Raw genomic sequence first — 13,831 nt, 5'->3', positions numbered from 1 at the left:
GAAGCTACCACCAAGTCTTTGGACCCCGTCACACGCTGGCTCCAATGTATCCGAAATTCCGTCCATGGACCACCAGTGAAGAAGAGACGATCCCCGGAGACTGCCGTCTCCAGACCTGAAACAAAAACCAAAAGAGCAGCAGCAAACCCCCAAAGCATCCACCCGATAGAACACCCGTCAGTGGCCTCAGCCCCTACTGACATCCCCACCTCCAGGCCAAGCCCCCCCCCCCCCCCATCCGGACCCCTGCCCCAGGAAAAGGAAAAGGAGGAGAAGGAGTCGACTCACCAGGAGACCGCAAGACCATAAAGAAGAGGGAACAAGGCCCAAGAGCAAGGAGCCACCAGAGCGAACTCCCCCACCTGCCACCAAGGCACCCGCCCTCCAACGGAAGGACCCTGCCTCCCTCCGCACGGACACGAAGCCAGCGCGTAAGAGCAGCACCCACGCGCAAGAGTAACTGAGAGGAGCCACAGGGCAGGAAACCCCCCAACTGCAGGGGCCGAGGCAGAATCTGTATCCACCTCGCCCCAAGCTCCCCCCCAATCAGGCACAGGCTGAGGAACCTGATTCAATGAGGTTTGGTTTCAGTTTTATTTCATTTTATGTTATTTTTATTTTATTTAATTTAATTTTATTATATTTATATTTTAGTATAACACATAGATATAGAGGAAAAGGGGGGCCCTATCCGCCCCACCGCCTCACCACAAGGCCTAGCCGCCGCCCATGAGGCAGTCAAAACAGCAGCCCGGCAACCCTGTGAAGAAACAGGCAGCACACAACGAGCACCCCCACTCCTGCCCCCAGTGATCCAGGATCCTTTGCTAAAGTGGCCGGGAGAGGGGCAGCAAGCATGAGCCCCACTGCACGCACCTAGCGCCGTCCACTTACAACGCTACGAGCGCAGGGGCGCCCCGATCCGTGCCCTCTCGCGCCTGATCCTCTCCCTCTCCCCGCCGACGTGACCCAGAGGAGGAAGACGAAGAAGAGGAAGAAGAGGTTGCAGAGGAGTAAGAGGAAGACAACGAAGAATCTCAGCCCCCCCGTCTCTTTTTAACCTTACCCTTTTTCGTCCCCCGTTTTCCCCGAACACTAACCCCAGCCCCTAGGGCCATGTTACCCGTGATCCGGTCGTCTCCATGTCTGTGTCCGCCTCCCGCTGCTCCCGAAGTGGCGCCTTCCGCAGCAGCCACTGTAGCTGGACGCTGCTGGTCTCGAGCATGCTCTCCTCCACCGATCTGTGGAGTTGCAGCCGTTCCTCCGCTAGACTGTCCCGTAGCAGAAGTCCCAGCCGTCTCGACAGGTCCCGCAGCGATGACCTGTGGGAAGAAATCCGAACAGGGCCAGCAACCGGCACAGCAGCAGGGTAGTAAGCCCCGTAAAACCAGCCCCAACATGAGGTCCCCCCCTACCCCCAAGCGCACCCGGTCCCCAAAGATAAGGAGGAAACTGAGGAGGGACTGACTCCCAGGGGGTTCCACTCCAGGGCGCGCGCCAGGGACCTGTAGACCAGGGAGCCCACCACCCCGCTGGGCCCGTTGGCCCACCTCCGCCCGTTCCTGATGTCGAGGGGGTGCCAGGAACAGCGGCAGACTCGGGCGCATTCCCCCCAGCCCGATCTCATGGGGAACTCGGGTGCCACCGCCGGCTCTCTCCCCGGCCCACCGCCCCCCCTGTGAGCGGGCACATGATGGGCAGGCTCTGAGGCCACCGCCCCCGGGTCCCCGACGACCGTGACCCTCCCGGCCGGCAAGGCACCCGAGTTCTGCGCCCCCACAACGCTCCTCCCCCTTCCCGCGGCAGGGTTCCGGCTCCTGCCCCTGCGGGTAGACCCCACACCGCGACGAACCCTCAACTTCCTCTTACCCTCTTCTCCTGAACCCTCAGCCTCCCCTCCTGGCGCAGTGTCAGCCCTTCTCCCCAGCTGAGGCCTGAATCCTCAACCTCCGGTCACCAACCCAGCACTCAACCCCTGAGCCAGCCCGGTTTCCAATCCTCCACCTGCCTCTGGCCTCGCCCCCACTGCCTCCAGCGCTATGGCTGCCCGTGCCGATGCGCGGGATCGCCTCGGAGGTAACTGCCTGCCCCCCCCTGCAGCCACACTCACCAGGCAGAGATCCGCTCCGGTCGGCCACGTGCAGAAAAGGTAGGCCGCGAACCGTGCGTCTGGCCGGCAGTCCTCCTCGCAGCACTGCGCCTCGCTCGGCACCGCAATCCGCGACCGCGAGCGCCCTCCCGGCCCGCAAGCTGCTCCAGCGGATCGGCCCTTGCAGGGGGACTGCAGGCTGCGCTCGCGAACGGAAGCCTAACTAGTCCGATGGGCGATCCGGCGGGCCACCCAGGCCCGCGTTAAGCTCGCCCATCGAGACTAGCTCTTGAACTGATTTTTCCGACCGATAGAGGATGTCAAAACTGAAAAGAAATCACTGTTTCCTAGACACTGCGAAAGGGTTTATTGCAGGGCTAAAGCTGCTTCGGAGGACCCAAACTGTTCGGGTCCTCCGCGAGCCCTGCCTTTTAACCCTTCCCTCCCCCACAATTCCATTCGGCCGCGACAACCCACGCGATCCCATTTTGGTGACCGCCCCCTTTTGGGCCCGCTACCCCTACCCCTCCATCGGCCTAACTAGTCCGATGGGCGATCCGGCGGGCCACCCAGCCCCGCGTTAAGTTCGCCCATCGAGACTAGCTCTTGGGCTTTTTATTCTTGAATTTTCTGCTGATATATAACTAATTTTTCTCCCTTTCCATGTAAATTGTACATGCAGCTTTTAATTTTATTATATAGGCTGCTGTTGTCCATCATTCTTTTCCCCATCCACAAAGATCTGCTCTTTCCTTTCCTTAAAACGGGTCACCTCCAGGCCAGATTTTTACACTTAAAAATATATACCCTTTTAGGGTCATATATATATGCATAGATGGCTGGTGACTGTAAACCGTGTCGAGCTCTACTTCTGTGGAGATGATGCGGTATACAAACTTAAGGTTTAGTTTAGTTTAGTAGTTTAGCTATTGTGTCATTGTCAACATTTTCTCAAACTTGTAAGCCATATGTCTTGAACTGACCATAAACATCTTAAAGGATCACTTGCAAGTTTCTATTGAAACTTTCAGTGACTTTCAGAAGCATAAATTCAAGTATAATTCAAGTATTTTGCAGGTATAATGCAAAAGAATTGTTTTGAACTGACCATAAACATCTTAATAGAGTGTACAGAGATATGAAAGATATAAGATATTCTGGACTAAAACAACATGATATCTTAAAAACAAAAGTTTAACAATTTATATTCAATTCTCGTCTTTTATGACGTATGGAAAAATTTTCATATGTCTGGTAGACTTAGGGGCCCTTTTACTCAAGTGCATAAGGCAGCAAGGAGATGTGAAGAATTAAAAGCTTGATAAAATGGTATTTATTTTGCAAAATGAAATACGGGTGTTGAAAAATAATTTAATATTGTAGTGGAATAATGGACATTGTGGTGGAGAGATTACATTACATTAGGGACTTCTATTCCGCCTATACCTTGCAGTTCAAGGCGGATTACAAATGTATTTGTCTGTTGTCTAATTTTGTATGGATGTTATGTATATTATGTATGTGATTTTGTGATCTGCTTTGCAATAAAGTGGACATTAAAAAATAAACTATAAACTATCCCCCTCCTTCACTAACGCATAGCGCAGGTTTTAGTGTCGGCAGCAGCGGTAGCTGTTCCAATGCTCATAGAATTCCTATGAGCGTCAGAGCAAGTTACCATCGCTGCCAGCACTACGTGTTTGTAAAGAAGGGGGTATGTTAGCATACAGTAAACCACGTGTTTAAAGCCATTTTTGGAAAGGGGTGAAACTGGGCAGGACATGAGTGGAGAATGGGTGTGAAAAGAGTCAATGCATGCTAAGTCAGTACTGAAATAAACATGTAGTGCAGTTTCACTTACTGCCTCCTAACTTGGAGGGGCTAAGGGGTCGATTCTACAAATGGCGTCCTAAGTTAGCTGGCGGTAGTCACACTACTGCCACCTAACTTAATTGCTATAATTGATGATAAATGGCACAGTAATTTACCTCAATCTTTAAAAACATTTTTTAAAACCCCAAAAGGTAGACTCCTGCAAGCGCCTATAAAGACCAGAATCCAACTCCCATCCATAGCGACACCTATTGCCGCCTATGTCAAAAGTAGGCGTGGTTTACGCCAAAAGTTGACGTAGACGCCTCTAGGGACACGATTCTCGTTGAAAGTAGGTGCCAGAAATATAGGCCTATAAAACCCTGGTCTGCATTTCCAGCACCTACTTTGGATGTGGCCACGATTCTGTAAACGGCACCGTTGCATGATTGACATGCGAACGGCACTGCTTTTCTGGGTGGCCGCCGATAGCGGTGCCGTTTACAGAGTCCAGCCCTTAGTGGTTCTGCACTGTGAGCATACACTTTTTGAAAATCACAAAATATGTGTGTAACTGCAAATGCATTCAGCTCTCCCTTGCCCCCACCTTTCCTGTGCTCACAGCAGATACTATGCAGGGACTTCTATCTGTATATATGGCATTTCTGCAGGGAGAGCTTTGAAAATTACCCATCCTATTGTTGTAGGAATCAAGTTTAATTGCCATGAAAGCCAAAGAAAGGGAAAGAAGACAATTAGGGAGCTGAGAAATGAAAGATGATCATTCTGTGTTCATTCTGAATATGAAAACTCATAATTCTTTGTAAAATATTTAACTCAATACAAAATTCTATGTAGTAATATGTTGCTCGTAATTCTATGTAGTAATATGTTGCCTAGAACTCTAATTAATGAGGATTTGGTGGGATATAAGATTAATGAGTGATGCGGAGCACTCAGTATTACATATAATGTAAATTTAAAACAGAGGAGAAAAGACCTCAAAAAAACCCTGGACTATAATCAAACAGATCATAACCAATTGGGGTTGGGTTTCATCACTGGTCAAAAACCCCTGTATAATCACTCATTTATCGAAGGATTTACATTTTGGACACTTAACAACGTTTCCACCACTTTTTTCGGGATATAAGATTAGACATAACACATCTCTTTCAACAACCCCCTCCCCCCAAAAAACACAAAAAACTAGCTGCATTGCCTACCTAATATTGAATGCTTTTGAGTCTAGAATGATTAGGCACAAATGTTTCTTTAGAGTTCTAGGTCAGTGGTCCCCAACCCTGTCCTAGAGAACCACCAGGCTAGTCAGGTTTTTGGGATAGCCCTAATGAATATCCATGAGAGAAATTTGCGTATAATGGAGGTGAGAGGCATGCAAATCTGCGCCATGCATATTCATTAGGGCTATCCCAAAAATCCGACTGGCCTGGTGGTCCTCCAGGACAGGGTTGGGGACCATTGTTCTAGATTACCATGTAGCAAAGATTGCTGTATACTGTATACTCAAATATAAACCAAGGTTTTGAGGCCAAAAAAAATGACCCAAAAAATGGGGGTCTCAGTTTATATCCAAGTCCACCATATAGCTGGTGCTTTTATCCTCCCTTACTAATGACAGTCTGCTTCTTTCCTTCACTCCCTCCACCCCCTTGATGAGTGGTGTCACACACCTGCACGTCCTACCAATGACTGACGCTGCTTTCCTGCAACCCCCTGATGACCTGCACTGCTCTCCTGTACCCCTCCCCCCCCCTCCCGTGACCGGTGCTGCTGCAGCACTACCCTGCCGTCACTGCATTCTCCTTTCCAGCTCCAGTGGACAATCAAGCTGACTTCAGTGCTGTCCTGGGCTAGTGTGGGGGCCTTGAAATCTGCGTGTGCTCAAGGCCTGCCAGCTCCCACACCCTCCAAGAATCTCCTTCTGTGCTTTGGCACCAGGCTTGCTAGTTGAACTAAACATGTTTGGTGGCAAGACAGTGGCAATGATCTTAAATGATAACGGGGGGTGGGGGGGGGAGAGGGGGTTGGTTGGCAGTGGGAGATATTGGGCATCTCTCCCACTACCGGGGGTGTTTCTTGACGGTGGGAGAGATTGGGCATCTCTCCTGCTGCCAAAGGGGGCTATAATACACGTGCTCAAGAAGCGTGCTTTTACTATTCACACACACACAAAAAAAAGACTACAATTTATGATTCTTCATGTAATTTTGAATTTTTTTCATTACTCACAGTCAAAACACAGGCCACAAGATGCACTTTTAACAGTGCTGTCACTGTACCCACACCCCTGGACTAGTTGCTGATTTTTGTCGCCAAAGGCTGACGCCGTTCTTAGAGGATGACTCGGTGATTATTAAGAATCCACCGGAATGCATGTTTCAGTATTCAAGAGCCCATTTGCATGACAGTGGCAGAGACTACTAGAAACTCGCTAAAGACCGCAATAAGCTACTTTGATAATCTGCCGCTAAAATGCATGCAGGCTAAACCATCTGGAACCAGTTTAGCGACAGCATTAAAATTTTGAGAATCTGGCCCTAAGTCTGAAACCTCCTGGAGGCAGCAGGAACTCATCTTCTCAGCCTGCCAACTCTTCCCGGTCTAGAATTAAAGGCAATACTAAGATGAAATTGCTGTGTTCAGTATGTGTTGGAGTGCCATAGAAATGATAATTAACAGTAGCAGTGTTAATGGAAAGGTGGATGTTTCTGGTAGTTTTTCCCGTAGAGTTATGATGAGGATGTCTAGTCTTTGTAGACTTTCGCACCAGTGTCACACAAATTTCTAATCTCAGTTTATAATGAGTCAACCTTTTTTCCTCCTTTTTGGAGGGAAAAAGGTCACCTGGGTTTATATTTGGATCAGTTTATATTCGAATATATACGGTAATTGTATGTGAAATGTCTCTGCAGTGTTCTCCCCAGCGCTTTTCAGTCGGGCGCTCCGCCCAGCAAATTTAGATTACCGCCCGGCTGTCATCTGCCGAATCCTGCTGCCACCACTGTTTAACGCGCAGCCTGAAGAGCCGCCAAAAGACTCCCGCCGGACTTTAAACAAAACAAAACCCAGCAAGAGACTCAAACCCGGCTTCCCTCTGAAACCGGAAGTTACGTCGGGGGGGGGGGGGGGTAGGGAAGAGAAGCCGGCACGGACCATTAGAGTCCTAGAGCATGCGTGAGATAGGCCAGGCACGGAGGGAAGCTTACTTGCTCTTGCTTACTTCGGGCCTTTCTCGCTGCCGGGTCCTGCCTACTTTCTGTTTCCGCAATGAGAAAGGCCCGAAGTAAGCAAGAGCAGCAAGTTGTAAGCTTCCCTCTGTCGCTGACCTTTGGGAGATAGGTCAGCGACAAAGGGAAACTTTCAACTTGCCTTTGTCTGTAGCGAATCTGCCGGGTGTGTGAGACGGGAGGGGGGGGGTGAATGGGAGGAGAAATGCTGCTGTACCCAATTAGAGGGGGAGGGGGAAGAGAAATGCTGGTGCTTCTGTACCCAATTTTGGGGGGGGTTAAGAGAAATGCTGATGATGCTGCTGCTGTACCCAATAGGGGGAGGGGGAAGAGTCATGCTGATGCACCCAATTAGGGGGGAGGGTGAAGAGAAATGCTGCTTCTGCTGTACCAAATTGGGGGGAGGAAAGAGAAATGCTGATGATACTGCTGTACCCAATGTGGGAGGGAAGAGAAATGCTGCTGCACCCAATTGGGGGGAGAGAGAGGGAAGGAGGGAGAAGGAAGATCAGGAAAAGGAGGAAAGAGATGCAAAGACCATGGGAGGGAGGGAAAGGAGATACCATACCATGGAGTGGAAGAGAGAGATGTCAGGGCATATGAGGGGGGGGGGATGAAGCAGGGCCAGATTAAAGGATAGGCCCAGTAGGCACAGGCCTAGGGCCTGAAATGGTCAGGGAGGCCTTCCAGTGCTGTGCTTTGGGGCCTCACCCTTGCTGGATTCGCTGGCAGCAGTAGCAGCCCCATCATCATCCCGGGCGCCCCCCCAAACCCGATCCAACCCTCCTATCTTTCCCTCCTTCCCTCATCAGTGACGTGCCAGAGGGAATCACGGCAGGAGAAAGCCCTGAAGCAGCCTGCTTAGAGTAGAGCAGTGCTGTTTAGAGTCTCATGATGGGAGGGAGGGAGAGATAGGAGAGTCGTGGGGGGGGGAGAGTAGCAGTTTTCCCCGGGTGTTTGACCTGGCATCATGAACTTCTTCGGCTAGCAACAGCATTTACAATTCACTGCTGTTTCCAGCTTCAGGCCTTCCTCTCTGCCGGGTCCTGCCTACTTCTGTTTCTATGAAGGCAGGACCCGACAGAGAAGAAGGCCCGAAGCTGGCAACAGCAGCGAATTGTGAATGCTGCTGCCTGAAGAAGTTCATGACGCCAGGCTTTGGGTGACAGAAGGAGGAAAGGGAGCAGAGGGGGAGAGATTTGCTGCAACCAACTGGAGGGAGAAAGAAGATGAGGGAGGGAATGAAAGGAGATGCCAGGGATTGGAAGGAAGGAGGAAAGTATGCCAGACCAAGGGAAAAGGAAGGGGGAAAGGAAGGAGAAGATGTCAGAGCATGGAGGGGGAGGGAGAGATGGAAGAAAAGGAAAGAAGTGAGATGCCATAGAATCAGGGAAGGGAAGATACCAGACTGTGGAGTGTGAAGGAAAGAAAGGAGAAGAGAGAGTTTCCAGAGCATAGGGGACGGGGTGTTGACAGAGAGAGAAAAATGGAGAGGTGGCAGAGCTGAAATTAATCATGTACAAAGGAGAAGAGAAGGGGCACAGGATAGACAGTTTATTGAAGGAGCATAAAAAGAGAGAAGATGCCATATGGAACGGGGAGAGGCGGACAGTGGATGGAAGGGGCTGATGCTGCATGGAAGACAGAGCGGACAGATGCTGGCTAGAAAGAAGAGTGAAGACAAGATGATTAAAGCAGAAATGACAAAAGGTAGAAAAATTTTTTTTTGTTGCTTTACGTAGAATCAAGTAGTATTGTATCTATTGATTAAAGTTTATAAATAGGAAATGGAAATAAGGCAGTTTTTTGGGGACTAAACACCTTTCCTCAGGTCAGGACAGGATACCATAACAGCAGGGGTGCCCAAATGGTCGAGCGCGATCGACCAGTAGATCGCAAAGGCAATGTGAGTCGATCGCATTGCCTTGGCAATCTTTTTCTTCCTGCCTCCCTGAGCCAGGCCAGGCGCGTACAAGCGCCGGACTCACAAGACTTTACCTCTGACGTCAATTCTGATGTCAGAGAGGAAATTCTGGGCCAGCCAATTGCTGCCTGGCTGGCCTGTAACTTCCTCTCCGACGTAGGAATTGACATCAGAGGTGAAGTCTTGTGAGTCCGGCGCTTGTACAGTCCTGGTCTGGCTCGTGGAAGCAGGGAGAAATCGGCATGGTGGCTTAGGGGGTAGGGAAAGAATCGGGGAAGTGGAGAAATTGGCGCGAATGCTTGGGGGGGCAGGGGGAGAGAGAAAGAAAGAGAGACAGAAAGAAAAGGGGAGGGGCAGAAAGAAAAAAATATTGGATTTATAGTCAGAAGAAGGAAGTGCAGAGACTCATGAAATCACCAGACAAAAAGGTAGGAAAAATGATTTTATTTTCAGTTTAGTGATCAAAATGTGTCTGTTTTAAGAATTTATATCTGCTATCTATATTTTGCACTATGGCCCCCTTTTACTAAACCGTAATAGCAGTTTTTAGTGCAGGGAGCCTATGAGCATCGAGAGCAGCGCAGGGCATTCAGTGCATTTCCCTGCTTTAAAAACCAGTATTGCGATTTAGTAAATAGGGAGGGGGTATATTTGTCTATTTTTGTATAGTTGTTCCTGAGGTGACATTGCATAGAATCATCTGCCTTGACCTCTTTGAAAACCCGCGGAATATAAAGGATAATTAACATTTTCTCTGCGTACAGTGTGCTTTGTGTTTTTTTAAAAATTTTATTGTTGGTAGATCATTTTGACTTGGTCATTTTAAAAGTAGCTCGCAAGCCCAAAAAGTGTGGGCACCCCTACTGTAGAGCCATTTCTTGTATGACTGGATGAGCTATATTTATCTTGTTTTTTAGTTGTTTAAATTCATGCAGAAATAAATGGCTAGATTAAACCTAATGACTTCATTAATGCCTTTCCCTTTTTTAAACCTTATACCATTTGAAAGAGGGTAAATACTTCTTAAATTTAGTAAAAATATTCTGGCACAAGTGTCAAACCTTAAAAAAGGAAGTCATATTGAGCATTGGAAAATAATAATAATAATTAACTAATAAAAACAGTATACCTTTAGGGCTTCTTTTACTAAGTTACGATAGTGGTTTTAGTGTGCGCTTAGCGCGCGGAGGAATTGCCATGCGCGCTAGATGCTAACGCCAGCATTGAGTTGGCGCTAGTTTTCCCATGTAGCGCAGGGGTTTGCACGCGCTAAAAATGCTAGCGCACCTTAGTAAAAGAGGGGGTTAATTTTCCCCTCCACCAAATTTCCCCATCCCGCCTCATCCGGCTACTTTTTCATGCCACCCGGCTGGAAAAAATTTCTGGGGAGAACACTGCTCTGCTATTGCAAGCAGCAAGAACTAACTGTTACAGCATCCCAGTGTCAGGTTTTAGGACAGCAGATAAGCTAATGAAGGGAGCATAGCTTTCTAAAGCTAGTTACAGATTAACTGAATTAATTAAAGTACCACCTAGTATTTATTTGTACATGTTCACAAGAAGTAACACAGAAGTCACAATACAAAATAACACCAGAGTGAATTTGTGTAACCAAAAATGGATTTATTGGCGAAATGAAACAGCATTGGATAGATTCAAAGGCTCCCTTAAAAGTTTCCTCTATAAAGATGTCTTTGAAACTTACCCCCTCTTCTACGAATCTGCGATAGCAGTTTTTAGCGCTGTGAGCTGGAAAAAGCCGCCTGTTTACGGCCTTCAATAACTGACTGACTTCACAGAAGCCCAATATGCTGGTTTAATTAATATATATTTTATTAATAATCAACAACAGGTTACAAGAACAAATCTTTACAGCATATGAAGCTGACAGATAGTATGCCTCAGGCGCTTGAGTATACCTGATGTCTGTCCTGCTTTCATAATCACAAAGGCTGTCTCTTATACAATTCTTGACAGCCTGAGGCCACGTTGGCACATATCATATTGTTAATTTTTATTGGTCACTTACAAATGTCATTACATTTATCAGTTTTATTAATTGGTTCATAATATCTGTGTCATACCATATGTGTGTCCTGTTTACTGAAAATCTACCTTTTCCGTCAAATGTCGTTTTAACCATCATGTCAGCAATTTCAAGCCATCGGCCAGTAAGGGCCTGCCCATTACAGGATATTCTTGCAAATAATGTATTTTTGTATTCTTGGTCAAGGCATGTTCTCATCCTTCTTAGGTTCATTTCCCTGTTCTTATGGCATTATAGCAGATGTGATACCAGTTGCCATGTAAAAGAATAAGTTTCGTTTCATTTGCTCATTTTAGCATAAGTTTTGCTTGGCTTGCTGATTTCAGCAAGCATAGATTGTGCAAAGGCTTGACAGTTTTAGTCAGAGCATTCTCAGCCATCTTAGGCCTTTAGTTGTGTTTATTGGCCTAATATGTTAAGGTATTTCAGGGGGGCTCTTCACCTCTAGTTTCATAGAGGACTTAAACTTCTTCACCTGTACAGGACTCTCTCTCTCTTCTCAGAGCATAGAGTTCCTATGAGTGTCAGGAGCAGCATGGGCCATTCAGCGTGGCTCTCTGCGTAACAACTGCTAGTGCAGTTTAATAGAAGAGGGGGTTAGACTCAAGGACCAAGACTTTCATGTCGTTTCAATTTCTCAACGCGTATATTCTAAGACTTCCTTTCTATACATTTCTATTTTTTAATTTATCCCCTCCTGATTGTGTTAACTTTACTTGTTCATTTCTGCACGATTACTTTTGTAGTTCTTTCCCTTTTCCATCCTGTACCAGTCCAGTTTTTGTATGTTTGCTTGAAATTTGTCCATGTATATTATTGTCCCCCCATTTTAGAATTGTAATCGCTTAGAAATTTTTGATGAGCGTATATATCAAATTTTAAATAAAATTTAAAAACTTGAAACTCAATCAAAAATTCTGGGAACTTAGTTACTGATCTGTATCTTTTTTTTGGGGGTGGGGGAAGACATTTTTCACTATGTAGAAAAAAATGTCATCCTCTGTATTGCTAAATTAAAATGGGAAGCTCTTCAGGTCTTTTTCTTGGATGGTATTTGCATTGTTATCTTTCCAAATGGTGGCAAATAAGTGTGGCAGTTGGGCACTTAAATGCAACTATTCTATACTTGTGCACAAGGTTTCTTAGAATGCCCCTGGCATGCCCATGCCCCTCCCATGTTAACATCTTCTTTACATTTGTATGCCTATCGCCTCCTAACTTAGGGTGCTGTTTATAGAATATGGCCCTCAGTGGGCTCCATTGTGGCACATACATCTTGGAGCCAAGTTATAGAATAGTCTTGAAGATGCATTATTTGGAAAAGTATAGAAATAGGCAAGGACTGTGCTTATCAGTTAACATATAGTAACTTAGCATAGCAGATATGGCAGATCACTTCATGCTACCTCAGCAGGTACCATTAAATGCATCTGCTATATGGAAAGATACTGGGTTCTGCAGTTATTGCATGTTAAATTTTTGTCACAGCACTGTTTTTAAAGATACATTCTGTCTTTCTTACAGGCAAATATGTATATCAACCCATGACACCCGTGGAACAGCTTCCAAGTACAGTAATTCCTGCCAGACCCATAGAGGCAGTGGACACCATTCAAATTTCGGTCTCACTGATTGAACACTTTATGAAGTTTGCGTCGGCCTTCCAGCCACCCATCCCCCCAGAATCACCAAGGTACTGCATGATTTCTGACCTGTTCATCGACAACTACCAGGTGAAGTGCATTAATGGGAAAATGTGCTATGTACAAAGGCAACCTCCATCATTGCCGACACAGTCACAGAAGGCAAAACCTGAAGACGTTTCCACCCACGAGGCCTTAATATCAAAAGAGAGCAATATGCCAAAAATAAACCACTGCTCTTCCCCTTCCAGCTCTGAGGACTCTGGTATAAATGCAGTAGGCATTCACTACTTGGAGTCTTGTGACGAGGATTCAGAAGGAGTGGCAGAGTTAAGCTCTGAAGAAGACTATGCTCCAAACAGCAGCTGGAAACCTCATCAATGTACCATCCTCTCTCCATCAAAATCAGATCTGGAGGTGATTGAAACTATAGAAACGACTGTTTAAATGGAAGAATTTGAGAAACAATTTATGATCTGAGCAGCAGTTAAGTTGCACTTTTAAACTAATGTAAGGCCATTTTCTGTTATGAGGCATTTAAAAATCACTTGGAACAAAAAGAAACCCCAACTTGCAGTGATTCGGTGTTTGAATTAATGGATTGGCTGCTTGGAGTCCTACTTCTGCAAGTGTGCCGTGTAATCTAATACAAAGTTTTGCCACACTTTAATAATCACAGCTGTCTGCTGCATTAATATATTTCTATGTTTTGTACCAAATAAGAAAAAACAAAATGATGCCCATTCTGAAACCAAAAGGCAATGTGTGACTAATGTGATGGAAGGAGTATCCAATCCCAGGAACACCTTATTTAAATTGTTTTTGTCTTGCATCAAATTTTAATAAACATGAAAGAAATATGCATCTGCCTGAGCAGAGCAGAGGCCCTTGCTAAAAACTGGCAGCATAACTGTGCTATCATTGTAAACCTCACTCACTTTAGCAATTATTATAGACATGTGAAAGCAACAGGAGTCAAATGTGAGAGAGAGGTTATAGAAATCATTTTAGAACTAGAAGAATGACTTTCATAAATGAGAGGAATTGAGAGTTTGAACATTACAG

The 13,831-nt window shown here is 46.5% G+C and overlaps 1 protein-coding gene across 2 annotated transcripts in view; it reads left to right on the top strand.

The window, feature by feature from the left end:
• Positions 1 to 13,628, top strand: part of C5H3orf70 (chromosome 5 C3orf70 homolog) — a 171,260-nt gene extending 157,632 nt beyond the window's left edge. For both annotated transcript variants that reach the window (XM_033947101.1, XM_033947103.1), the window contains exon 3: positions 12,648 to 13,628. In XM_033947101.1, the coding sequence (XP_033802992.1) occupies positions 12,648 to 13,213 (566 nt within the window). In that variant the 3' untranslated portion in view covers positions 13,214 to 13,628. The remainder of the gene's footprint in view (positions 1 to 12,647) is intronic.
• The last annotated feature ends 203 nt before the right edge of the window (positions 13,629 to 13,831 follow it).

This window comes from Geotrypetes seraphini, chromosome 5 (genome assembly GCF_902459505.1).
Source record: "Geotrypetes seraphini chromosome 5, aGeoSer1.1, whole genome shotgun sequence".
Classification (NCBI taxonomy): Eukaryota; Metazoa; Chordata; class Amphibia; order Gymnophiona; family Dermophiidae; genus Geotrypetes; species Geotrypetes seraphini.
This window is presented reverse-complemented; position numbering and strand designations above follow the sequence as displayed.